General features: G+C 56.4%; 1 protein-coding gene and 1 pseudogene across 4 annotated transcripts; one reads left to right on the top strand and one right to left on the bottom strand.

The window, feature by feature from the left end:
- KLHL26 (kelch like family member 26) lies at positions 1-27,810 on the bottom strand. Of its 4 annotated transcripts, none has more exons than XM_032628293.1 (4): positions 27,706-27,810; positions 26,767-26,874; positions 4,167-4,349; positions 1-2,025 (listed from the first exon to the last, which is right to left on the bottom strand). In XM_032628293.1, the coding sequence occupies exons 3-4, from the start codon at positions 4,346-4,348 to the stop codon at positions 444-446; spliced, it is 1,764 nt and encodes a 587-aa protein (XP_032484184.1). In that variant the 5' UTR covers position 4,349; positions 26,767-26,874; positions 27,706-27,810; the 3' UTR covers positions 1-443. The 4 variants fall into 4 exon arrangements, with proteins under 4 accessions (XP_032484184.1, XP_032484183.1, XP_032484181.1 ...); XM_032628292.1 differs by having other exon boundaries at positions 4,167-4,567; XM_032628290.1 differs by lacking the exon at positions 26,767-26,874 and having other exon boundaries at positions 27,706-27,809.
- Positions 24,792-24,885, top strand: LOC116752394 (annotated as a pseudogene).

The following is a 27,810-nucleotide window of genomic DNA, read 5'->3' on the forward strand; positions in this document are numbered from 1 at the left end:
CTTGGGGTGTGTTTATTTAAAAAAGGACGCATGCAACTCATGGGGGTTGGGGGGAATTTGGGGATCAACCGGGAACGAGTTCGTATCTGCATTTCTCAGACCTCCAGGCAGGGGGAGGGGAGAGAAGTGGGGCAAAGCCACACCACGACGCCCCAAAGGAGACCCCGATTCCCGCCCGCCAGCCAGCCAGCGAGAACTGAAGGTGGGCGAGGAAACCGCCTTGGGTGTGAGTTTGCTGCCACATCAGCCTTGTTGCTGGCAGCCTCCCCCACTGGGCACAGAGCCAGAATCTGCTTCAGGAAGGAAGGGGGGGGGTGAGGAGGGTGCCTTATGCGAGACCAGCCCGCGGGGGTGGGGATTTGAAGTTCCCCGCCCAGACACGCACCCGCCAAGCCCCTCGCAGAAACAGCAGGCGGCCAGGCCGGGAACCGGGGTCTGGGGAGCTACCTCCTGGTCCTGGCCCGGGGCAGCAGGACGGGGGCACAGGCGATGCCGGCAAAGGACTCCGGGAAGTGCAGGTCGCGCTCCCACTCATCCGTCTCGGTGTTGTACACCTGCACGATGCCTGTCACGTTGTTGAGACGCCAGTTGTAGCCCCCAACAATGTAGATCTTCCTGTCCAGCAGGCAGCAGCCGGCCTCTGACTGTCCGGCCCGCATGGGGCTCACACTGGTCCACTGGTCCGTCTCGGGCACGTAGTACTCCACAGCCAGCACGTCGAAGCAGCGGTCAACGTGGTCCATGCGGCCACCGAGGGCGTAGATGCGGCCGCCGGTGCCCACCATGGCGTGGAGCACTCGGGGCTCGCTCATGGGAGCCTTGAACTCCCACTGGTCGGCCTCGGGGTCGTAGCAGTGCAGGGCCTTCTTGTCCTCCACCGAAATGCCGTAGCCGCCCGAGATGTAGAGGCGGCCCCCAGACGAGGCACCCGCGTGGCCCCACGTGCGGCGCTTCAGTGAACAGGCGTAGCCCCACTCATTGCGCCGCGGGCAGTACCTCTCAACCGAGGCCAGGCTGCCGGCCCGGTTGCGGCCACCCGTGGCGTATACCATGCCGCACAGCACATTCAACTGGAACTGGATTCGGCTCTCCTGCATGGCCTGCAGGCGCAGCCAGCGGTTCAGGTGGGGGTCGTAGCGGTAGCAGGAGTCCACGGCGCCCTCGCCACTGCGGTACTGCAGGTGCTGACCCCCGGCCACGTACACGAAGTTGTCCAGCACGGCTACGCACGTGTGGCTGCAGCCCACCTCCATCTCCGTCAGCTCACGGAAGTGGCGGGACCCCGGCTCGGGCAGCTGGTACACCTTGCTGCTGACCGAGCGGTCGCTGTCGGTGTAGGGCGTGCCACCGAAGGCAACCAGCGAGGGCACATCCGAGCGCACGGCTGTGCGCGGCGACTGCATCTCATGCTGCCGGAAGGGGAGCACCTGGTAGTTGAAGGCCTCCAGCAGGTACTGGCGGCACAGCACATCCTCCACCATGATGTCTAGCGTCTGCACGCTGTCCACCAGGTCTGAGGACCGCATGAGCGGGAAGCGGATGTGGCAGAGCACGTGGCTGGCGCGCAGCCGCCTGGCGGGGTCGTGCTGCAGCCAGCGGACGGCCACACGGAACAGGTCAATCTCAGCGCAGCTCTGCAGCCGGTTGCTCTTCAGGAAGAAGACGAGGCGCTCCAGCGGCAGGTGCAGGAAGTCCTCCTCCTCGGCAATCTGCAGGAAGTGCCGGAAGGTGAAGGTGTCCACCGATTCCTTGAGCGAGGCCAGGCTGAAGGTGGTGGCCATGTGGCCAATGTTGAGGCAGGTCTCCACGCTCATGGCGGCCTTGAGGAACTCCTCACACAGCTCCACCACGGGCAGCATCTGCAGGAACACGGCTGCACCCAGCACGTCCTGCACACAGTCCAGGTCCAGTGTCACCTCGGCACTGTAGGCAAAGTCGATGATGTGCTGCAGGCCGCGGGCCGACACGCCCTTCAGCTCAATAACGTCCTGGCTCGTCTCCCTCATGCCGCCCGTGAACATGGCCCTGAAGGTCAGAAACATAGCATGTGGGCTCGGGGCAGCCAAGGGGCACTGTGGCTGCCTGAGCATGGCCTGGCCCCAGGACACTGTGAGCAGGGCACGGCCGGCCAGGGGAAAGCAGGCTGGATGCTCATTAAAGACAGGCAAAAGGAAAAGAAAGATTTTTAATCCACCCCTAGCCGTGCATCTTCCTGCAAGCAGCAACTCCCCACTCTGCCCCCCTACGTGGAGCCCTGCCTGGCCTCACCCAGAAGTGTGCGGTGCTGGGGCCCAGCTGCCTCAAAGGGCAGGGACCAGGGGCTGCTCGCTGCGGGGCTGGTGTGGCTGTGCAAGAGAAGACCAAACCTTGGCTCTGGCTTTGGCTCTGGGGACAGGTCTCCAGCCCCACATTAACACCCAGCCCTGGATGACCACGCCGGCGGCAAGTTCAGGAGACAAGGCAGGGACCCCCAAGGGCACTAGGCACTGTGGTTCACAGAGCCCAGCCCCTCACGTGGGCAACTGGCTCCACGTTCCCCAGCCTGGGTCACTGTCACATGGGTTGGGGAGGGGTGAGGGTGCCCAGGTCAGAGTGCCCATCAGGGGGCGGTGCTAGGGTCCCTGCCATCTCCAGAGGCTTACATGGTCAGGAAAGCTCCCTGAGAATGGCCCAAAGGAACACCAGCCCATCGTGAGACCCGCCTCCCAGCAGCAAGTAACCCCAGCTCTGTCAGCCGTGCTATCCTGCTCTGAGAAGCAGTGCTAATGTGAGCGCTGCTGAGAGACGTAGGCCCTGGGTCACAGCTCCCCATGGCCTTTGAGGGCCCCCCACCAGGAAGAGGGGTGAGAACCCCAGTGCCTGCTCAGGGTTCATGGCAGGTTCTAGAAGATGGCGTGTGCTCCAGCTTGGGGCAAGCTGGCATTTCATCATAATCATAACTACCATCAGCACACGCCTGTGACAGCCGTCTGAGGGGAGAGAACTTCCTGACATTGCCCGACAGATGCCCGTCCCCTAGTCGCAGGCCCCAGAGAAGGGACAGCTGAGCTTGGTGCTGCCGTGCGGCCACTGACTAACAACCCCCCAACCCTCCACCGCAGTGCTCTACCAGCCCCCTGGACCCTGCCCCTTCTTGTCCCCGCGAGTCCCGTCAGCCCATCGAAGGCAGAAGCAATCACGGTGACGGTGACGGGAGGGAGCATTGCCTTTTAAGGCCTCTCCAACTGCAGTGCCAGCGCAGAGGAGCCTTTAAAGGGCATTTCTGGCTGGGCCAGCCCGCCCGTCCCCAAATCCAGAATAAAAATAGAAGCGGCGCCCCAGATGGCTTGGCTGCTCCAACTCCCCAGAATGGCCCCTCTGAGCCCATGGCGGGCAGCCAGGGGGCGCACCAGGCAAGGCACCCCAGCTGCGAGGAACATGCAGCCCAAGACGGGCACCTGGGACGGCAGGTGGGAACGCTTCGGCCACCCTTGGCAATGTGGGGCTGAAGAACCACCCCCAGGGCGGCACCCCAGCTCTCTCTGGTGTCAGGAGGAAGCTTGCCAGCTGGTCACTAAGGGAATGAGGGAGACTGTGACAGCCCCCAGCCCTGCTCCGTGGGGCCCTCGCTCCGCTGCCCAGCCAGGCACAGGGAAGGGGCTTTCAGGAAAGGGCCTTTAGGGTAGAGAGACCTGTACACCCAGCAAGGCCTCACTCATCACGTGGGGCCTTGGACAGAGCCTGGCACACACAAGGGCTGCCGAGCAGGTGTCCCTCCCATCCCTCAGCCTGAGTACAGGTGCCATGAGGGCAGAGCTCGTGCCTGTCTTATCCCTGCTAAATCCCCAAGGCCTAGAACAGCGCCTGGCACATGCAGGCATCACATAAAGACTTAGAATGAAAACCTGACGGAGTCCTGCCACCTTCGCAGGGCAGAAGCTGCTCATCGGGCACCCACCTCTGTCCCCCAGGCATGCTCTGCTTGTCTGCTCAGTGTCCCCCACAAGTTTGAATAAGTAGCAAACCTGGAAAAACCTGCAGGCTTACTGGACTTCCCTCTAAACCCAAAGATGGGCTAACCCCAGCCATTTTCCCTCAGAGCCATCCCCGGCTAGATGCCCAGCCCTGAGATCTTCCCTCTTAGAAGGGCAGCACCCTCCACCCTGCCCCTGGGGGCCCACGCTCACCTGAAGTAGTCGCTGCAGGCGGCCAGGACCACCTTGTGCGCGTGAAAGGTCTCTTGGTTGATGGTGAGCACGACATCCAGGAGCTGGCCCTGGGCGCGGAGGGCGGCGAGGCCCTGCAGGAGGCTGGTGCTGTGGCCAGGGGCTGAGAAGGTACACTTGAGGGCCCCGTTCTTGTCGGCCATGCTGGGGGAGAGCAGAGGTGGGCAGGTGGCTCACCGGCCTCAGGGCCGTCTGGTCCCTGGGCAGGCTTGGCAGGGCTCTGAAGCTGCCCCGGGTGGAGGCAAAATTGCCAGAACCAGCCCCAGAGAAGTGGAAACCAGGCCTGGGTCCCAATGGTGTCTGCCACCTGCCCACTGACTGGCCGTGGCAGTGGATGCGCCTCTCCAGCCTCCATTTGCCGCCTGTGAAATGGGCGGGGTTTGATGCAGGACCTGCAGAGCCTCCCGCATCCCTTTTTTTTGTATTTGAGATGAGATTCACATAACATTCATCATTTTAAAGTGTACAATTCAGTGGCATAAAATCCACTCACGATGTTATGCAACCATCACCTCTATCTAGTTCCAGAACATTTCAGCACTGTGAAAGAAGACCCACCCCCATTACCAGTCACCCTCCCATCCCCCCTCCCCCAGGCCCTGGCAACCACTAATCTGCCTCCTGTAACTATGGATTTGCCTGTTTTGATGTTTCATATAAATGGAATCATGCAACATGTGGTCTTTTGTATCTGGCTTCTTTCACTCAGCCTGATGTCTTCAAGGTTCATCCATGTTGTAGCGTGTGTCAACGCTTCATTCCTTTTTCTAGCTGAGTAATATTCCCCTGTGTGGACACACCATAATTCCTTTATCTGTTCACCCATCTATGAACCTTTGGGTTGCTTCCAACCTTCTCCTCTTTAAAAATTTATTTCATTAGCTTTCATTCTAAAATGACCTGTGCTGGGGCTTCCCTGGTGGTGCAGTGGTTAAGAATCTGCCTGCCGATGCAGGTTTGAGTCCTGGTCCGGGACGATCCGACATGCCAAGGAGCAACTAAGCCCACGTGCCACAACTGCTGAGCCCGCGCTCTAGAGCCCACGAGCCACAATACTGAAGCCCGCGCGCCTAGAGCCCGTGCTCCACAACAAGAGAAGCCACTGCAATGAGAAGCCCACGCACCGCAACGAAGAGTAGCCCCTGCTCGCCGCAACTAGAGAAAGCCCACGCACAGCCACAAAGACCCAACGCAGCCAAAAATAAATAAATAAACAAATAATAGCAAATAAAATGACCTGTGCCTACTGAGTGCTCGTTTTAAGGAACAGGACTCTCCATGTCACCTCACTGTCCCCTGTGCCCCAGTAAGCCATCCCCACAAGTAAGCCCCTCTTCTCTCCCCTGCAGGAGGCGGGGTGGGATTAGTTGCCAGCGCAGAGCTCCAGCACAGGTCTGAAGGAGGAACTCGAAACCTGCAGCCTCCCGGGTGGCACTAAGCCCCGGGGTTGGGGGTGCCACGGGCCAGCTTCTCACCGTGGGAGAGGGAGAGCCACCTCCAGCGGGTGCTGACCTTCAAGGTCCAGCCACTCTGACACCAGCCAGCATGCCTCTTGTGCCCTGTACCCCAGGGGAGGGCGGCCACACGACCATCAAGTCACCCTGGCCGTTTACGGAAGAATTCGGCTCTGGCTGCACTCGGTGGATGCCCAGTCGAGGGGAAACGCCTGTCAGTCCTACCTTTCAGGGACACGCTGAACAGTCTCTCCGCAGCCCCAGAGCTATAAGAGGACACAGGAGGACTGAACCCGGGCCCAGGAAACAGGAGGTTGCGTGGGATCTTCCTGTCACCAAGGTAAGGAAGCCATAAAACCAAGAATAACTGCCCTAAGATGGATTTACCTATGGGGGCAGTTAGCTGGGGATGCGACAAGTAAAACAGATTCCTGCACCTCAAAATGAGGACGCACAAGGCAAAGGTTGTCTTGGAATAAAAATAAAGTTTTGAAAAGGAGAGGGGTGGAACTAACCCAAATGCCCATCAGTGGATGAATGCATAAACAAAACATGGTATATGAATACAATGGAATATTACTCGGTCATAAAAAAAGAATGAAACTGATTCATGCTACAACATGGAAGAAACTTGAAGACATCAGGCTGAGTGAAAGCCGCCAGACACGAAAGGCCACGTGTTACACGATTCCATTTATATGAAACGTCCAGAAATCCATAGAGACAGAAAGTAGATTAGTGGCTGGGGGAGGGGGGGTGTGGAGTGCCCGCCTGAGGGTACAGGATTCCCTTTGGGGTGATGAAAACGTTCTGGAACTAAACAGAGACGATAGTTGCACGACATTGTAAAAGCACTAAATGTCACTGAATTATATACTTTAAAATGGTGAATTTTATGTTATATGACTTTCACCTCAAAAACAAAACAAAACTCAAGGACATCTGAGCCTTCTCAGGTCCTGGGCAAAACCCTGCCATGACCTCCAGGGCCTCACAGCATACAAGGTCCTCTGTGGCCCAGCCCCTATCACCCCCACTCGCTTCCCCTCATCCCCTACCACCCCCCCAGCCCCTGTCCGCTTTGCTGTTTCATCTCGGAAAACTTTTGTAGAAATGCAGAGATAAATGAGTAGTTTAGGAGGTCCTAATATATCACTTCCTCCTCCAAACACAACAGAAGGGGGCAATGCCCATCAGCCTCCATGGGGTCAAGAGCCTTCCCAGGACTCTCTCAGCCCCCACACCCCACCCCAGGCAAAGGCCATCCTCCCCAGCCCTCTGCTCTCTCCCCATGGCCTCCGGCTCTCTGGAACTTGCTTTCCCATTCCTGGGACTGACGCCTGCCCCTGCCCACAAATGAGGGCCAGGAATGTGGGCACTGGTCTTTCCAAGAAAGCAGGAAGAGAAAGAAGGCTCCTCGACTCCTACTGCCCACCAGCTCCCAAAACACAACCACGGGGTAAAAGAGCTGACGCCGGGCACAAGACACACAGTCGCTGCTAACGGGAGGTCCCCGGCTCGCACAGGCCGCCCCCATCAGCCTAGGGAAACTGCAGAGCCTAGGGAAAAGGGGTAAACCATCCAATGTGTAGAGGGGCTGCAGGGCCCTGGACACTGCCTGCAGGCCTGCGAGGTGCTCAGGGTTCCAAAGGTATGGGGACGTGGCGGGGGGACAGGGGACGTGGCAGGGGGACACCACCTGTGCTTAACAGAAAACCATCCTGTCTCTGGGAGGCAGGAACACATGTGATTCAGAGCCCAGCGCTGTGGTCATCTGAGCTGGTGATACTGGGATGCCAGTGGTGTCGGTAGCCAGATCCTGGGTTTGTCCTGGAGGCTGGGTGTGCAGACCGTGGAGGGAGGGAAGGAAAGGGGCCCAGGAGGACCCTGAGTCTCTAGCTTGGCTGAGTCGCCTCTCCCCATGAGGTGGAGGGGACGCCCACCTCACACGTCCCCCTCCTCTCCCAGGCAGGAAGCAGCCAGTGCTGCTGCATCCAACCCATCCTTCCTGACCGGGTCACTGCTCAGATCCGAGTCTCTGCTCTTTTGGTTTCCCAAGAACCCCACCTGACCCATGTTCCGAAGATCACGAAGAGAATGTCATTGGACCCTCAGGATTCAGAAGGCCTCCAACTGTACCCACCCACTGGCCAGGGCTGCCCTCAGCCATATAGGCCCTGCCAGGACATCTCCAGGGACAGGGTCTTGCTGTGTCCTCTCGGCGACACCCTGTGACAGGTCTCCGGAGCGCCGAGCCAAAGCCACATCCCACATGAGCCTCCAAGGACCCTTGAGGTGCTCAGATCCATCCCCTCCCTCCCCCCTTCTCCTCATGGGCTTTTTTGTCAGCCCCTTGTCTGTTTCTCATGGGTGGGAGGACACAGCATGAATGAGACAGAGCAGACCTGCCCTCGTCGGGTGCACAATCCAGGAAATGGGGACCAAAAGTGGTCACATCATCCACAACTGGCTTCACATCGAAGCTGTGAATGTCCCGGGGGGAGGAGACAGGAGCTGGGAGCAGAGAGGTGCAGAGGCCAGAAAAAGTGGGGGTGTCCCCGGCTTCTCCTCCCAGCACTGCCACCCCTGAGGTTAGACAGTGACGCCCAGCCTCTCCCTGGGAGCAGAGGGCTTGGCTGCATCCTGGGTGTTGGCCCTAAGGCCCGACTTCCACAAACGGCCGTCCCTGTGCAGGGCCACCTCCCCTCCCAAGACGGGCCCCCTCCTGCCTGGGGCCAGGTGCTCCACCTTCCCTGTGCAGCACAGTGGCCTGGGATCAGGGACGGCTGCTGTGAACCCTTGGAACCTCCCTCCCAGGAACAGGGTGCAGAGAAGAGGTGTGTCTCAAACCAGGGACCGTGTTAAGATGCAGACGCAGACGTAGACTTGGCCAGTCTGGGTAGCCCCGGGGATGGCAGTGCTGTTCTCTGCAGATGTCACTCAGCACAGCAGGGGCTGCAGGGCGTGAGGAGGTGACACGCAGACAGCACCTGTGTGCCCCTTTCATCACCAGGATCCCCTAGAGTCATCCAAGCCTGGAGCCTGGCCCTGAGCAGAGTGTCTGGAGGGTTGGGCCGGGACCCAAAGCCTGGGAGGTGAATTTTGGCCAGACCCACTCTGGAAAGACTGCCCGGGCTGCACCACGGCCCTTGCTGCTCCAGGCTCTGGCACCTGGTGTGAGGAGCAGAGGGCAGGATTCCGAGGCTGCCCTGCTATCTGCCAGCTGTGTGACTAAGGCACGTTCCCCGGTCCTCTGGGTCTTCATTTTCTCAGCTCTCAAATGGGGCAGGCAGAACTGCCCTGGTGGTCCAGTGGTTAAGACTCCACACTTCCACTGCAGGGGGCACGGGTTCGATCCCTGGTTGGGAAATAAGATCCCGCATGCTGCTCAGCGCGGCCAAAATTTTTTTAAAAGGTGGGAAGAGCTTCCCTGGTGGCACAGTGGTTGAGAGTCCGCCTGCCGATGCAGGGGATGCGGGTTCGTGCCCCGATCCGGGAGGCTCCCACATGCCGCGGAGCGGCTGGGCCCGTGAGCCACAGCCCCTGAGCCTGCGCGACCAGAGCTTGTGCTCTGCAACAGAAGAGGCCTCAACAGTGAGAGGCCTGCGTACCGCAAAAGAAAAGAAAAAAAAAAACGCCAAGAGAATTACCCAAAATTGAGAAACATGGGCTTCCCTGGTGGCGCAGTGGTTGAGAGTCTGCCTGCCGATGCAGGGGACACGGGTTCGTGCCCTGGCCCGGGAAGATCCCACATGCCACGGAGCGGCTGGGCTCGTGAGCCATGGCCACTGAGCCTGCACGTCCGGAGGCTGTGCTCTGCAGCGGGAGAGGCCACAACAGTGAGAGGCCAGCATACGCAAAAAAAAAAAAAAGGTGGGAAGGGGCAGGGAGGAGCAGACGTCACAGGGCTGCCATGAGGCTCCCTGGCCCCCATCACCTCCTGGGAAATGAGGGACCACAGACCCCCTACTTCCCCCAGCTTCACTTTGGGCTGGCAAAGTGGGGGGCTACATCCTGCCACCAACCATACAAGCCACTCGCATGCCTTTGAATGGGGCCAAGTGCTTGGGAACTTGAAGCTTGGAACCACCCACAGAGCACCAGCCCACGGCAGGTGTCAAGTGAGCCTGGCTGGCCTCTCTGTGTACACCTCACCTCACAGATTTTGTATATTCCCCCCACCCAGCATTTGACATTTTGCTTTTAGCTGGCCTCAGTTTTTTCTTAGAAGTTCCTCTGAAAGTGTGAGGCAAGCTGGGAGGATTTCCTGTGCTTCCTCTGAGCTCTGGGGACTGGCGTGCCTATGCATGTTTTCACCAGAAGAAAGATCTCCCACCAGAGGCAACTTCAACCTGGGGCTGCTTGGTCCCTGGACATATATTTACAGTGGTCCTCCATATATAAAGAGCACCAAGAAATCAATACAAAGCCAGCAATGTCACAGAAGGATGTGGGTTGACAGTTCCTAGGAAAGGAAGCACAGCTGGCTGGAGAGACCTAAGACTCAGCCTCGCTCACGATAAGGGAAGTGTGCTTGCCAAAGGACTGGCTTCACCCCTCAGGTGGGCAGAGTCATGGGGTAGGCCATCTGGCAGCAGATGCTCTTGTCCATTCCCAGCAGGAGTGCGAAGAGGGACAACTCCCAGGCAGGCAGTTTGGTACACCTAGAAAAATTCTAAAGGTTCACATCCTTGACCTAGCAAGTCTACTTTTGGGATTTATCTGAGATATACTCGCATGTGCAAGTTGAGAGATGTGTGAGGATATTTACCAAATACCATTTCTGGGGGCTGAAGATGGGAAACAAGCTAAACACCCTTTAAGGGGGTACAAAGGGCTGCCCTCCAGCAGAGCACGGAGGCCGTGCATACTCTGAGCGTTAAAACGCTCCTCTGCTGGAGTTAGGACACCCCGGCCCAGGAACCCCTACAAAGCCCATAGCACTTCTGCTTACAGGGTGTGGAGCCCAAGTTGCACCAAGGGGGTAGGAAACAGCCCCTTTCTGCATGCCTCATCCTGTCCCAGGCGCTCCTCCTCGTGCCCCCAGCAAGGTTCATGGCACCTCACAAGGCTGGTTTCCTCCTCCCATCTCACCGGTGGGACAACTGTCCCTGAAGCCCCCACCGCTACCCCACACACACTTCACAGCCTCTGGGGAACTCAGGGAAGGAGGGAGGAAGCCGGCAGGGGCCAGAGTCCCCAGCCTGGACAGAGAAGCAGGCTTGGCTGGGCGGAGGTGGGCAGGAGGAAGAGGGAGGGCCAGGGCCTGGGACCGATGACTAAGGGAAGGACCCATTACTCAGGCCAGCCCAGACAGGGGGCGGCTGGCGAGGCGGGGCCCCGGGCCCCCAGGAAGGCGGCAGCGGCAGCCCTTGAGCTAGTCCGAGTCTCCAGACGGCCACCCAAGCCACGGTCACCCGCGCTGAGTCATCGGAGCCAATGCGTCAGCAGCCGGGTCAGGGCGTCTCTGGAGGCCACTCACTGCCTCCCCAGCTGCACCCTCAGCCTGGACCTGGCCTCTGACCATGTGCCCCCCACTGTCCTGACCCCAACCCCCGCGCTGTGTCTCTCTACCACTGTCATCAGGCACCCCCAGCCATGTGCAGTCCCGTGCTGAACAAGGGAAACAGCTGCTGCCTCCCTCTGGATGTCCCTGCATGGGAGCTGACAGCCAGTGGGACTAGGTGGGGTAAATGCCCACCTGTGGCAGGATCCCCACAACCTCCAGGCGTCCCCAGCCTGCTGAGCCCATTGCCCATGCTGTCGCTGGATCCTTGCTGGCGCCCCCTGTGTGGGCTCCTTCCTGCCCCCCATTCTTCATGGGGTCACCCCCCAAATATACCAGGGGCTAGAGTCCTTGCCTCAGGGCCTGCTTCGGGGGTACCCAAGGCAGGATGGCCTAGTGAGGGACAGCCACAGGAGGTACAGAGCCACACCAACAGTGACAGAGCCCCGCGACGGCGGTAGGGGCTGCCTTGGGAGCAGCACTTGGTGGGGAGGGCGCTCCCCTCCTCCTGCCCTCGCCCGGCTGCTGGCCCTGGTCTCCACGGTTGGTTTCCCAAGCCCACAGGAGAGATATGAAGCCCCGGAAAGTTTTTTTCACTGGAATGTCCAAAAAAAAAAAAAAAAAATGGGAAAAGGCAAGACCAAGAAAGAATTTCATGGAAACATTTCTTTGGGGTTTTGTAAACTCCTTTCCCACCCCCACATGGAGCCCAAAGCTCAGGCCAGAACAGAGTCTGACGGTATTGCCCCTTTAACATACTGTTCTTACATGCAAATTCCCTCACTTCCCCTCAAAACAGAGAGCACTTCCACTTTCAAAGCCAATTTTGGTTTTATTGTCCATGTGGCTCGATGGAGTACAGCAGCGCAGTGCAGCTGGTTGGCTCACACCCCAGCTGATGCAGTACCAGGGAGCTCCAGGCCATTCCACCTTAGGGTCCTGGGTGCATCAGCAGGGAAGACACTGCACTTGGGGTGACAAAGGGAGATAGAGACCCAGAGAGGGGGAGAGAGACCCAGAGAAAGAGAAAGAGACCCAGAGAAGGGGGACAGAGACCCAGAGAGAGGGGGACAGAGACGGGGTGGGGGGGGAGACAGAGGCTGGGGGATGGGGATGGGGCTCTCTAGCTGCAGAGGGAGAAGTGCCGGCAGCCCACTGGTGACCTCTCTGTCCTATTTCCCACACCACCAACCACTGCCTCCTATCTAGCCACACTGGAAGCTTCTCTGGCTTCCCCTTCCTGCCCGCCTCAGACCCTTCACAAAGCAGGCTCACTGACAGAGCACATGCTGGGCACAGCCCTTCACAAAGAACTTCATGAATCCCTGGCCAGCCCAGGAGGTCAGTGCAGCAAGTGTCCCTTTCAAGATGGAGAAACTGGACTTCCCTGGTGGTGCAGTGGTTAAGAATCCGCCTGCCAATGCAGGGGACATGGGTTCGATTCCCTAGTCCGGGAAGATCCCACATGCCGCAGAGCAACTAAGCCTGTGCGCCAGAACTACTGAGCCTGCGCTCTAGAGCCTGCGAGCCACAACTACTGAGCCCACGTGCCACAGCTACTGAAGCCCGCACGCCTAGAGCCCGTGCTCTGCAACAAGAGAAGCCACCACAATGAGAAGCCCGCACGCCACAATGAAGAGTAGCCCCTGCTCACCCCAACTAGAGAAAGGCTGTGCAGCAACGATGACCCAAGGCAGCCAAAAATAAATAGATTTTTTTTTTTTAAAAAAGATGGAGAAACTGAGGCCCAGTATGCCCCCCCCCCATGGCTGCAGGCAGCTCCAGTACTGGCTCCCACTTCCCACTCTACTACAGCCTGCTGACTCTGCCAAGGCCACTGCTCTGCCTTCCAGGCACGCAGCTCCATGGATCAAAGGTGCGTCTGAACCAAGGTCCCACATGTCCCACAAAGGCAGACACCCCAAGCCACTGTTGCTGTGGTTACCACAGTATTTCACAGCTCTGGGTACTATGCTCCCAGCCCAAAGGATGGAGTCACCATGTTTTGGCACCTGGCAGTAGCCCTTAAATGCTCCGGCTGGCCAGCAGCCCCCATGCTCACGTCAGCACACTCTCCCCTGGGGCTGCTCACCCCAGGCCGGCTCCGCCCTCCTCACCCCCAGACAGCCGCAGCCCCACAATAAGGGGCAGCTCCTTCTGAGATGCCTGCAGTCCTCTCGCAGGGCTTGATCCCCGGGCACGCTGGGGAGCAGATGAAAGAGCAGGGCTCCAGTGTGGACAAGTGTGGAACCCAGGAGCAGATGAAGGTCCTCAGAGCAGTGTCCCAGCAGGCCTGGAGGCCAAACCACTGAGAGAGACTGGGGGGCACAGAGACCCATAGAGAGGGGACAGAGACCCAGAGAGAGAGAGAGAGAGAGAAGAAGATCTGGCCAGGGCCCCAGATCCCATGTGCCCCTGAGCCTGGGCTCTTTCCACAGCATCAGCTGAATTGTTTATTTCTCCCTCCTGGTCATCATACTGGTTACTTCCTACATCTTCTGCGATAATTTAAATCAGGATGCCCAGTGCCAAGGTGGATCTGCGCACCCCATGGGAGGCCAGGTGAGCCAGGCCGCCAGGCAGGGACAGAGCCTCATCCACTCCTTCCCACCTGCTCTGCCTCATCCAAGAGCTGGACCGTGGACACGTCTAGGGCCCACTGCGAGCCCACCCTGGGAGCACATCACCCACAGAGACGCTCTCCCTGAGCCCTGCAAAGGGGCGCCAGGCCATGGTTGCCCACCTCATCTTCAGAGCATCACCAGGCAGGGCCACCTCCCACACGTATGTCCTTGGCTCCTGCCTGTCTGTGCCTGCAGTGCAGTGACAGGGTGACAGAAGAGAGGCGGTGCTGGGTGCTGGGGAGTACCGGCAGGAGGGAACCATGCAACCTGCCGGCACCCAGGACTGGTGGCTCCTGAGAACCCCGACATGACAGCCAGGGAGGTTGAGGGTCCAGAGGGTGGTAGGGAAGGCAGACAGGTTCTAGAACCCACGTCCACCTCAAAAGAACCATCATGACTCCTCCCAAGGACCCAGAGAGGTGACAGGAGCAAATTCCTAGGGGCTGGGAGTAGAGGCAGGGGTGTGCCTGGCCCCACAAGTTACCAGCCTCACAATGAGACCCCACCAGCCATCCCCAAAGCCTGGCTGGGATCCTGAGCCTGGCGCCAGACAGCCTCACTCAGTGCTGGTTCCACTCAAGGCAAGTGGAACCACCCGGTCAGTTCCGTCATCCCGCCCTTCTGAGACAGGGACAAACCGCATGAATTCCCCCCACTCCCACAATACTCACTGGGTTACAGCCAAGAACTCTACAGGTATGGCCCACCCTCCCACAAGCAGAAGGCAACAATGACATCAAACTCCATCACTCTCCTGCCTAAGCCCCCTGTGGCTCTCCCACAGTCTTGCTCCTCAGGGGACACGGTGAGCCCAGTGCCCCTGAAGCCCAGCTATGACCTCTTGCCCAGGCTCTCTGCCCTCACCCCAGCCTCTGACCAGTGCCCCAGGGAGCCCAGGACGTAGGGATCTGGCCACTGCTGATGGACAAGAGGACCCTGTAGGCAGCACTTCCCCAGTCCCAGACCTGCCCAACTCCAGCAACTTCTCAAGGCTAGGAAGATGGAAGGCGGACACCCAGACCCTCCTTCCCTCATCAGCAAGCTCTCTGCCTCCACGTACCCCCACCCCTCCCCATCCTGGCAAGCGAGCACCCACTCCATGCAAGACTGTGGGCCCGGGGCAGTGCCAACCTGGTTCCCAGCTCGTCTCTCAGTGGGCAGCCTGGAGAGGGGTATACCACTATCGCCACCATCTTACAGATAGGGACATTGAGGCACAGAGAGGTTCAGGCACCCACCCAAGGCCACACAGCACGTAAGAGGCCTGGTCAGTGTCGGTCTCTCTGTAGCCCCAGGTGGATGGGCCCCCTGATCACCTCCATGATGCAGACGGGGAGACTGAGGCTGGGAGAGCTGAGACCACTCACCAGGAAGGCCAAGCCAGGAGGTGGACGTGGAGCTGGACAGTAAGTAGGGCAGGATGTGGCTCCTCAGTGGCAGCCAGGGCAAGGGTGTGGACTATCCCACTAACCCTCCAGCTGTTATGAGGGAGGTAACCCCATTCTGCCAGGTCACAGTGGGAAAGCCCCACCCAGGCCTCACACCTCTCTGACCCCAACCCAGCTCTATTTGTCTTGTCTGCCCATCGTTCCATCTGGTAAACCATCCATCTGATTCCAACCTGTCTCCTCGAAGCTTCAACAGGAGCCTCACCAAGCAGGGAAGGGTGGGTTCTGTCTCCTGCTGTGTTCCGGCACCTGGCACCATGCCCAGCATGTGCTCAGAGCTCAGTCACACTTGTTGATTAAATGGCTGGATGGCTGAGTGGGTGGGTGGATGAGCGGATGGATAGATGGGGAGATGGATGATGGATGGATGGACAATGGGTGATAGGGTAGATGAACAGATGAATAGACAGATGGGACAGATGGATGGATGGTTGGATGGAAGGATGGGTAGATGGATAGACGGATGGAAGGATGGATGGATGGATAGGATGGGTGAGGTGGCAGGTGGCTGGCTGCTAGGTGGCAGCAGTGGCTGGCGCCTGACTCCTATCTCTGCTTGTTGCAGGTATCTGCTGCATATATCTGCTCTGTTACCCCCTCCATGGAACCTCCTGGTCCAAGTCCTGGGACTAGGTATGTTATCCTTTGACGGCTCAACCAGGAAGCCCTCGGCAGGCTCCTCTCTGGGATGTCTGGCCTCCACACTTTACTCATGCTATTCCCCGTGTTGAAGGGCCAACTCTTTCTGCCCCCCACCTCCACCCCTCCTCCCTATGCTGCACTCTCAAGCCCACTAGCTCTTCCACGCTCCTCTATCACTTTCCCTTCCAAGTCTTCTCGAAGTAGAAGGTCTCCCCCATGACCTCCCTTGCCTTCATGGACCAGCCAGGTTCCCCACAGCCTCCGTGACCCCTCAAAGCCCAGCCAGGGCCCCAATGCCAGGGGCAGCAAGGGCTACTAATAAGCAGGTCTCAGGCTGAAGCTTCGCCTGTTTTGTTCCCACCCACTGACAAGAGGCTGATCCCAGTAAGAGCCCATCCCCCCACATTATCCCTGCTGCACTGGGCTTGGAGATGGGGCCACTTGAATGAGCAAAACCCCTTCACTCTACAAATTAGGCAAGTAGGCACATGACTGCATGGCCCCAGAACACCACTCGGAAACCCTGTGAGAATCCAGCACTGCAAATGCCAGCATTTCAGGACCCAGCCCAGCTGCCTCCCCTGGCAGGGCAGGTATTGAGGCTCTGAAAGGGACAGTTCCACCAAATGGCATGTGCTCATGCCTGGTGGTGCTAGGCCATTTGCAGGCAGACACAGTATGGGTATGGCGCAGCAAGGACCTTCTAACAGCAGCACAAACTTAGGCATCAAGAGGGGCCTCTCACGAACATCTTCATTTTAGGGGGTGCCAACATCCTTTCCTTCTTCTGTTAAGAGCCCCGTTTTCCTCAGGGAACCTCCTTCACTCTCAGCCCCAATGGTAAGGATCAGGAGACGCACCCCTGGGCTGAAAAGGGAGAATTCATAACCCAGCCTGGCCAACCAGAGCCTCCCAGGTCCCCAGCCACGCTGACTGAGCCCGGGATAGGGAGTGTGACCCATCCGACCCAACCAAAACCTTCCCTGGGACTTTTGCTGGAGCCACCAGGATGGAAACTTGCCTCCCCACTAGGGTTGCTGGGATGATGGGGAGCAAGGTGAGGTTACCTTGCCCAGCCAAGAGCTAAGAGACGGGAGTCACAGGTTCCAGAGGAATCATCTGAGCTCTGAATTTAATGAATATAAAAACTGGAATTCTCCCTGAACTTATTTTTTATGTGAACGATGAACTTTTATTTTTTAACTGAAGGCAGTGAGTCGAGTTGAGTTTCTGGCTCTCGTAGCCAAAAGGGGCCTTCAATGTCAGAAGCCTCTGATCTGGGGCTCGAATTCCGGACGAGCCTCTGGAAAAACCACTGTGGAGTTAATACTTCTCCAGCTACCACCTCTCCCTGCAATGCACACTGGCTTCCTACCCTGGGAATGGGGACAAGGAAGCCTCACTGGTTGATCTGCAGGTGAGTGGGTGGTGACCAGACCCAGCCCAAGCCCCGCCCGCCCGTAAAGAGACAGTCCAGCCATCTCCCTGTGAAAGGTCAGCAAGCTACCCATGCCCCCTACTGTGAAAGTTCAGCAACTCTAAATGCTAAAATGCTGGAAGCGCGCCTAAGGCTGGAGCCGCAGGGCAGCCCAATGCCATCAGCCTTGGCAAGGAAAACACCACCCAGAGTTTCTGCAAGTGACTCACGTGGAGCATAAACATTTGTGTGTTCCCAGCCTCCCTGCCTTACAGCCCACGGGCTGCCATTACCCCTTGCACAACAGAGGTGGGGAGAAAAGAGAGAGAGCAAGAGAAGCCCTCCTAGGATCGACCAGACTTCACCAAGCCAGCACACAGTTATGACTTTAACTATAGTCCTGGAAGTATTCCAAGTTGAGGCTGCCTCGGGGGTCTGCAGCGGGGCTCCCCTACATGACTGTTGCTTCACGGGCATTTTGGCACCACCCCCCCCCCAAACCCTCCCTCAGGAGAATGTCCCACTCTCAGCTACAGTCATGGAAGATTCCGGGTGATCACGTCTCCCTGCTGCTGCTTCCTCCAGCAGACTGCTTCAAATTCTAACATCCCTTTGAGAGGCGAGCTGTCCGGATATCCAGCCCAGCCCAGCCCAGCCCAGCCCAGCCCAGCCCGCTCCTGCTAGGATCCTGTCTTTGACCCCTGTGGAATTTTGCAGTTGTGGCGTCAGAAAACGTCTTCGGCCTCGATCCTTGATCCTCGGGTGACCCCCTCTCGAGGCCTTTAAAAGCCCAAAGGTCCACCCCTCAAGATTTCCTCCAGGCTGAGCGTGTTCAATTCCGGAAGCTGCTTCCCTCATAGGAAAGGTCCGCGATTCCCCAAAGGTGCCGGTTACTTCCTCCCGAATCACAATATTTTCAGTATGCGGCGAGGTGGTCTGCGGGAAGAGCTCAGCAGCGGGGCTGCTCGGCGAGGGGTCTGAAATCACGCTGGATGCGCCCCAAAACCCACTCCGCCAAGGAATGTTAGGGAAACGCTCTCATAGCCATGGGGGATGAGTTCTGTGAATCCTGAGCAGCCCTCTCTGAAGGGAAACGGGAAAGGGGCGGGGAGGAGGAAGGGACTGGAGACTCGGGGTTAACAAGTGTTAAGAGCCCGTCTGCACAGCTGCGGAGCGGCTACCACAGGAGGAGGGCGGGTCGGCCCGGTGGGGACCCAGCGGGCCCCAGCCCCCACTTCCCCCGGCAGGCAGCTGGACAGGGAATGCGGCTGGCCCTTTCCCCGTCTTCAACACGGCGCTAAGATCCTGTCCGTGAACTAAATGGAGCTCGTGCAAAAGGGTGCTGCTCACACTGGCTTCTCTCTAACGGGGCTGATTCACTGACAACACACCTGTGAGTCTCTGTTTCTCTACCCGGACCCTGCCATTAACAAAAATCAGAAGAAGAATAGTGACCCTTGCTCGGCTGGCCATGGAGGGCCGTTCCAGAAGCCTCCCAGTCAGGCCAGCTCCCCCTGCAAATCCATCGTAGATTGTATGTAGAATATCCGCTAGACTGTATCAGAGCCTCCACAGTGAAGCCCTGCCTGCGGGGAGCACACATTCTAGGGGACACAGATCCTTAAGAACACAGAATGGACCATGAGCCTGGGGCAGAGGACGAAGAGGGGCAGACGGGGGGAGTCATGGTGGACAGAGTGGCCAGGCCCCAAGGAGGCAACACAGGAGTTGTGCAAAGCTCTGGGACAGGTCACCCCAGCCGAGGGAGGGTGAGCCCACGAGGCCCAGGAGGGGCACCAGCCTGCTGTTGGAGATGTGGGCTGTGGAAGCATGGGGGCCTGTAGGTGGGCAGGGCCTCGCCGTGGGGGCCAAGGGGATCATGTGGAGAAGTGAATTTTGTTCTGAGACTGTTCTGAGAGTGAGGAAGCCCCCGGCAGGTGTCAGGCAAGGGACGGCCTGGTCTGATGCCTGCCTTGGGAGGGTCCTGCCAACTGGAGGTGGGGGGACAGCAGCCAGGAGGGCAAGAATCGATGGCAGCTCAGAGCCAGGATGAGGTGGAAGTGGAAGAAGGGGCCGGATGGGGATGTGGCTCAAAGGCGGAAGCAACACAATGTGCCAACAGATTAAAGGAAAAGAGAGCAAATAAGTGTGCACGTGGTGAGTGCTCTCAAGGAGGCCAGAGGAGAGAGGCAGGAATTGAACTGGGAAGGACCAGGTCCTGGTGGTTAGAAGACCAGGGACCCTCGAGCAAGGACAGGCACGAGGACTTTCCAGAACAGAGGGAGGACTTTAAGCCCTCCAGGCCAGGTGTCCATGTCTGCTCCCTGTCCCCACTGGATGATCTCGGGCAGCAGAGCCTCTCAAGCCAAGTGGGGCCTCATCCTCCTGCCTGACGCATCCACGGCAGAAACCTGAGAGCTGGTGACTCCCAACCTGGCTGCCACCATGGGTCAGCATGTCACACAAGTTCAACCTTGTATCTTCCCCAAACCCATGCCCACCTCACCATCTCCACGCGCCCGCCTCAGCCCAGGCCCCCTCATCTCCTGCCAGAGGGATCCTTCCAAAACACGAATTTGACCCAGGTGCCCCCTCACCCAAACCCTGCACCAGCCCCCAGTCTCCCCACTCCTTCCTCTCACCCTCTCTAGCTCCTCTCTACCCTCCGGACCCCTAAAAAGCCAGGCTCCTCCCCCTCCAGAACCTGCACATGCCACTTGCCTGTACCCAGAAAACAGGCCACCTCCCGAGACTCCCTTCCCCCAAGCTGATGGCACTAACCTTTAGGCTCTGCTCAACCTCATTTGTAAGGAGACGCTCAGAACCTTCCGGAGAAGGCAGGAACCTCCAACTCAGCCTCGGGACATTTTATGGCAACCGTGGGGAAATGACAGCCCAACTGCTTCACATGCTGGCACATAAGTGTCCCACACAGGCACAGCCCCTCTGTCTGGGTGTCCGGGGGCCCATATGCCCAACACCAAGCACAGCGGCAGGCACACAGGAGGCATGTGACCATCGACAATCGCCAGGGGAAGAGAAGGGTGTCAAATGAGTCCCATCCACAAGAGGAAGGAGCTGGGGATGCCGAGAAGTCACCCTCCCTCCTCCCCCTTCTCTAGGGCCTTCAACCCTAAGTCTGAAACATGCCCCAAGACCAAAGGGCAGGAGTGCAGAGAAGCCCCACTTTTAAAGTGGCTGGGGCGGGGAGGCAGGCGCAAACCTCCAACCTGGCCCCTCTGAGCTCTCGCGTGAGGATCGGCAATAAAAAATAACCAGTTAAGGAAAGTGGGATGACACACTACGTCTACTCCCTAGAGATGGCGCAATGCTAGCAGAGGCTAATAACGCCTTTCTACCCCGACAAGAAGGCCATCCCCGAGGGGTCACAGCTACCGGATGGAAGTGGTTCAGCTATGAGACAATCCGGCTGCACAATTCAGGGCGAAGTGTGCAGTTTTCAGAGCAATTTCACATCCTGAGCTCAAGGGACCCTACCAGTGAGAAGGTGAGGAATGGGGCGCCTCACTCCTAGAGAAGGAGCTCGGCTGTGTGACCCAGCCCCCCCAAAGCACCTCTGCCCAGCACTCTCTCCAGCTTACCCCAGACTCAACTGCCCCACCCCAATACTCTGCCAAGACCCACCAGCTCATGCTCTACACTCTGTTCCTAGGTGCCAGGTTCACATGGCAGCATCTGTCCTCTCAATGCTGCAGAAGCAGCTCAGACTTGACATGTTCCATTCTCCCACTGGCCCTGCCACTGTCCCTCTCATGGCCACCAAGTAATGATACTACCATCCTCCAAACTGCTCAAGCCAACAACCACAGAATGAATGCTTGTATCCCCCCAAAATTCAAACATTGAGACCTATTCCCTAATGTGATGGTATTAGAGGGCAGGGCCTTTGGGAGGTGATTAGGTCATGAGGATGGGGCCCTCATGAATGGAATTAGTGCCCTTATAAAAGAGACCCCAGAGAGCTCCCTAGACCCAACCACTATTTGAGGACTCAGCAAGGAGGCCGTGTCTATGAACCAGGAAGTGGCCTCTCCAGACACCAAATCTGTCGGCACCTTGACTTTGGACTTCTCAACCTCCAGAACTTCAAGAACTAAATTTCTGCCGTTTATAAGCCACTCAGTCTATGGTATTCTGTTATGGCAGCCCAAACAGACTAAGATACCAACTTTCTCCTCCCAACGTGTCACATTGGCTCGTTAGCAAGACCTGCCAAACACCCCATGATCCCTTCTTGGTCCATGCAGGCACAGCGGACAGAATGCTAACAGCTTCAGGACCACAGGGCAACACTGCCACTTCCACACACACACATGTGCAACATGCTGGGCGCCCTCTGAGCATACCTTCACCCTAGTTTGCTTCTTCCCAGCTACCCTGCCCAGTGGGTCCGGGGTCCCACTTCCCGGATGAAGACTAACACACAGAGGGTTGCAGATGTGCCCAAGGCATGCAACAAGCATGTGGGTCTGATGAGGTGCCTGATGTCACCAGATCTCCCAGAATTCCTAGGAGGAGTTGAGTTCCTGTCTCTGAAGGGTCAAAGTCCTGTCTCTCCCTCTCAGCTGAAGAGAGGATGAGGCCAAAGGAACAAGAATCGTCTCAGAAGGCCAAATCATTGCCCAGTCTTTCACACAGGGGTTGGGGGGCTGGACTCTTCCAGAGCCTCAGGGATTAGTGGAGACAATCTAGGGTGCAGCCAGAGAGGGCTTGTTAAGAAAGTTTAAACAAGCAAAGGCCACCAAGCCAGGAGCAGACGCCTCAGCTGAACTGTGCCAAACCCACTCACACTGTGTCCCAGTCACGACTTCTCAGAGAAACACCTGTGACCGGCGTGGCCCTCACCCAGATACTCCTGCCTCGCCCCACAAGAAGCAGTGTGAATCAATGAGACTGGGCCCCATCCAGACACCTTTAGGAAAGACGGGCAGTGGAGAGAGGATGCCAAAGGCCCAATGTCTGAAGAAACTTCGTGGCGAGAAGGTTCCTCCAGAACTAGGCAGGCCAGGTACCTCACAGCGATGGAATTTTAGCTGGGGAGGTGTGACTCCTGGGAGAGTTCCTCCACCCCCTCACAACACACTGTAAACCTCCTCTCTCTCCAGAAGCCTGGACCCCCTCAAGGGCCTGAGGTGGAGCTGAGAGGGGGCCTGCTGCAGAACAAGTTTCTTTTGTGTGAGTGAGCCTGCAGTTAGGACCCCACCTCCCCTCAGCAAGCGCCCAGCCAAGGCAGCCATGCTCTATCCATCCCAGAGGTTCGGCTTGGTCATTAACGACCATCTCTACTAGGCAACGGGTTTTTTGTTGATCCCTCGAGATAGGAAGGAAGGAGAATAAGCTTTTCTCTTTCTTTTTTCCCCCTTGGTTGCAGAAAAGTGAAGTTGGAACAAACAAGTTATGTAATGCTGGGGGCGGCTGGGGGAACGCAGTCCCTCCTAAGGACAGTTTTTCGAGTTGTGGGACCGTTGGAAGGGCCAAGGAGAAGACAGGAACCGCCCCCACCCCTGGCCAAATGACAAAACCCTTCATGGGACAAAAAGGCAGATGCAGGCACCACCTGGAAGGCTGGAAAACCAGACTCACAGACAGGGCCAGCCTCCCCCCATCCCTGGCAGGCCCACAAGTCTCCCCGAGAAGACAAGGGACAGACCTGACCACCTAGAAGGGACGTCCTACCAGCCAGACTACAAGCCCTAGAGAGCTTTTCCACACTCCATTCATCCATCCCTCCCTCCCAGCCATATTTCCTTTTTTTTTTTTTTTTTTTTTGGCTGCTCCAGGTCTTAGTTGCAGCTTGTAGACTTCTTAGTTGTGGCATGGGGATTTCTTAGCTGCAGCATGCGGACTCTTAGTTGTGGCATGCATGCAGGATCTAGTTCCCCAACCAAGGATCAAAACCGGGCCCCTGCATTGGTACCGCAGAGTCTTACCCACTGGACCGACCACCAGGGAAGTCCCCCAGCCAGATTTCTTGAACACTTCTTTCCTCTGGGCTGCCCGTGCTCCAGGCATACAAGACCAAGACTACACGAGACAGACATGCTCTCTACCTTCAAGGTACTTCCACTAATAAACACACCAAGTAGTGTTGGGTGGTGACTGCATGTTCAAGGACACACAACAGCCATAGGACCCAGCAATTCTGCTCCTGGTATATACCCCTAAGAACTGAACCCAGGTGTTCAGACAAAAACTTGTACATGCATGTTTATAGCAGCATTACCCAAAACAGCCAAAAGGTAGAACCAACCTAAATGTCCTTCAGCTGGTGAACGAATAAACAAAACGTGCTATGTCCACACAATGGAATGTTATGCAGCCATAAAAAGAAATGAAGTACTGACACACATTACATTGTGGATGAACCTCGCAAACATTAATATGGAGTGAAAGAAGCCAGACACTGAAGGTCACATATGGTACGATTCTATTTATAAAACAGGTAAATTTACGGAATTCCCTGGCAGTCCAGTGGTTAAGACTCTGTGCTTCCACTGCAGGGGCATGGGTTCCATCCCTGGTTGGGGAACTAATACCTTGCATAGTCGCGTGGTGAGGCCAAAAAAAAAAAAAAAGGTAAATTTATAGAGACAGAAAGTAGATGAGTAGGGACTTGCCTGGTGGTGCAGTGGTTAAGAATATGCCTGCCAATGCAAGGGACACGGGTTCGAGCCCTGGTCTGGGAAGATCCCATATGCCGCAGAGCAACTAAGCCCGTGCGCCACAACTACTGAGCCTGCGCTCTAGAGCCTGCGAGCCACAATTACTGAGCCTGTGTGTCACAGCTACTGAAGCCCACGTGCCTACAGCCAGTGCTCCGCAACAAGAGAAGCCACCGCAATGAGAAGCCTGCACACAGCAACAAAGAGTAGCCCCCGCTCACCGCAACTAGAGAAAGCCTGCGTGCAGCAACGAAGACTCAACGCAGTCAAAAATAAACGAATTAATTTTTTAAAAAAAGACAAACCAAGTAAAAAATGGACAAAAGATTTGAAAAAACACTTTACCAAAGATCTGAATAGCCAGTGAGACCATGAAAAGATGTCCAACATCGTTAGTTATTAGGGATATGTAAAATGCAACCAAAATAAGATACCAACATACACTTAGAATGGCTAAAATTAAAGACTGGCCACGTGAAGTGTTGGCAAGGATGGGGAGCAGCTGGAACTGTTGCACATTGCTGGTACAAATGCAGTTATGGTTCAGTCACTCCAAACAACTCAGCAGTTTCTTGAAAAACCTACAGTGCAGAGGGACTTCCTTGATGGTCCAGGGGGTAAGACTGCACTCCCAATGCAAGGGGCCCGGGTTAGATCTTGGGCTGGGGAACTAGATCCCACATGCATGCCACAACTAAGAGTCTGCATACAGGAGTAAGAAGTCCGTATGCTGCAGCGAAGATCCCGCGTGCCACAACGAAGACCCAGCGCAGCCAAAATAAATAAGTAAATATTTTTTAAAAATACCTATGATGCTTGCTTCGGTAGCACATATACTAAAATTGGAACTTATCATGGCCCCTGCACAAGGATGACACTCAAGTTCGCGAAATGTTCCATATTTTTCAATCTAACCTCAAAAAATAGGAAGCAAGGGGCTTCCCTGGTGGCACAGTGGTTAAGAATCCGCCTGCCAATGCAGGGGAAACGGGTTTGAGCCCTGATCGGGGAAGATTCCACATGCCGCGGAGCAACTAAGCCTGTGCGCCACAACTACTGAGCCTGCGCTCTAGAGCCCGCGTGCCACAACTACTGAAGCCCACATGCCTAGAGCCTGTGCTCCTCAAAGAGAAGCCACCGCAATGAGAAGCCGGTGCACCGAATGAAGAGTAGACGCCGCTCACTGGAACTAGAGAAAACCCGCACACAGCAACAAAGATCCACCACAGCCAAAAATAAATAAATAAGTAAATAAATTTATTTTAAAAAAATAGGAAGCAAAAGTACAAAGATTCAATGAACAATTTTTTATATTTTCTGGGATGGGGAGGTCCTACTTGTTAAGAACCTCAATTGCTAAAGTGAGGGGTTATGCTACAGTGTGCTTCATTGATTTCCTCTGCCTCTTTTGCTCTGTTTTATTGCAACCCCTAAGTTGTTCATCACTCTAGTATTTGTAGAAAGGTGTTTTGTATTTTGCCACATGATGATAATAATAGTCCCGGTTTGACTGGCTGGTTTATAAGTTTAAGTACAAATAAATAAAAGATCCATTTTACCCTGAAAAAAAGAAAAAAAACTTAAACCTACACCTACCATAGGACCCAGTCATTCCACTCCTAGGTATTTACCCGAGGATGAAAGTATATGTCCACACAAAGATGCATACCCAGATGTTCACAGCAACTTTATCTGCAATTGTCAAAATGGAAACAACCCAAATGTCCATCAACCAGTAAATGGATAAACAAATTGTGTCCATCCATTTAATGGAATAGTAGGCAGCAGTGAGAAAAGAATGAACTTCTGATACTTGTGACAACACAGATGAAACTTCAAAAATATTCTGTTAAGGAACAGAAGCCAGACACAAGAAGCCACATATTATATGATTCCATTCATGTAAAATTTCTAAAAAGACGAAACTACAGAGGGCAAAAGCAGATCAGAGTGTGCCTGAGGCCAGGGGTGGGAGAAGGGTTGACTGCAACGGGCTTGAAGGAATTCATTGTGGTAATGGACGCATTCTGAAAACCTGGATTGTGTTAATGGGTACATAACTCTATAAATTTATTAAAACTCAGTGAGGAGACTTCCCTGGTGGTCCAGTGGTTAAGACTCCATGCTCCCAAGGCAGGGGGCAATCCCTGGTCAGGGAACTAGATCCTGCATGCCGCAAAACCCCACATGCTGCAACTAAAAGATCCCTCATGTGGCAACGAAGATCCTGTGTGCCGCAACTAAGACCCGGTGCAGCCAAAAAAACAAAAAACTCCAAAAAACTCAGTGAACTGTTCAGTTAAAATGAGTGAATTGTATAACATGTAACGAATTATACCTCATTCTTGCCCCAGGTTATCCCTAGCCAGGGCTCAAAGCAGGGACTAGGATTCACTGTCCCTTACATGCCACCTCCTACCGGTCACCAAATCCTGTCCACTCTACCCCCTGCATGTCTTCCCAAATCCCCTCATCTCTCTTTGCTCCCCACTACAGGCCTCCAAAGCCCAACTCATGCACCCGGACCCTCAGGCCTTTCTGAAGCACACGAGTATTAACCACTTCATCATTTATCACACTGACGGAAATTATTTGCTCCCATAAGCTCACCAGCAAGAAAAAGTCCGAATTTCTTCCTTGGTCACTGAGGGTAGCAGACTGTCCTGGGGGACTGGGATGAGAAGGTCTAGATTACTCTGGCCTTGTGCAACGGGAAGAGGGAGGGAGGTCTTACATCCTAAGATCCCCCCTTTCCCTCTGAGAACCCAGAACAATGCATAAAAATACCTTCAATTGCTATGCCAATTCTGCGGTTCAAACAACCAGTCTCAGGACTTGTCCACAGGGAAAGGGGGCCTCTCTCAGACCAAAAGGGGTGAATTCTTCCACCATGATCTGAGGGCAAGACCATGCTTCAAGTTATTTTCCTGGGGGTGAATGGGATTTACAACCCACGGGGCTTGGAGGGAGGAGCCACAAGGTCGGACCCTTCTCATGTATTTTTTAAACCTTCAGCGCTCTCTCACCATCTTCAGGCTTCCCAAGACCCATTCTAGCCCCCCAGGACCCCTGGGACCCCAAGACCTCTCCCTGCCAATCAGGACTCACTGGGACCCCCAGGGCCCCTCAGCTCCCTCTCTCAAGTTCTCCCTGGTCCCTCAGGCCTCTTTCAGGCCCTTGAGTTCACTTGAGCCTCCTACTCCCAAACTTCTACAGTCCTCACTCCTCCCAGGTCCCCTCAGCATGTCCTCAGGACCACCTTTAGGAACCTCAGGGTCCTTCAGCACCCTCCAAGAAGCCGTGGGCCTCAGCCCTCCAAATTCCCCTCAGCCCCTCCTCAGAGTCGCCCAGACAGCCTCAACAACCTCAAGACTTCCTATAGCCCCTGCTCAGGACCTCCCTGCCTCCCAGACCCCTTGGCATCCCCAGTTCCCCCATGGCCACAACACAGTCAGGAGCCCCTGGGTCTCCTTTCAGACCTCCACACCCCTCAAAGCCCTCTCAGGCCCCTAGGGCCGCATGCAGACGCCTGGAGGCCCTGGGGCCCCCAATCCGCCTTCGGATGACCCGTGAACAGCCCTCAGTCCCCTCAGTACTCCATAGCCACCTAAAGTCCGCAGCCCCCGTAAAAATCCTCGAGCCTGCCCGGGCCACTCCTCCAGGACTCCCCTTAGGTCACTCCAGTCCCGGGGCAGGTGCAGGCCCACCCTGTGGGCTGGTTCTCACCTGTTAGGGCGCTCGGGGCCCGGGCCCGCGCGGAAGCCGCCGCCACCAGCGCCACCACTGCCACCGGACGCCGCCATCTTCCCGCCGCCGCCACCGCGCGTGCTA

This window comes from Phocoena sinus, chromosome 3 (genome assembly GCF_008692025.1).
Source record: "Phocoena sinus isolate mPhoSin1 chromosome 3, mPhoSin1.pri, whole genome shotgun sequence".
Taxonomy (NCBI): Eukaryota; Metazoa; Chordata; class Mammalia; order Artiodactyla; family Phocoenidae; genus Phocoena; species Phocoena sinus.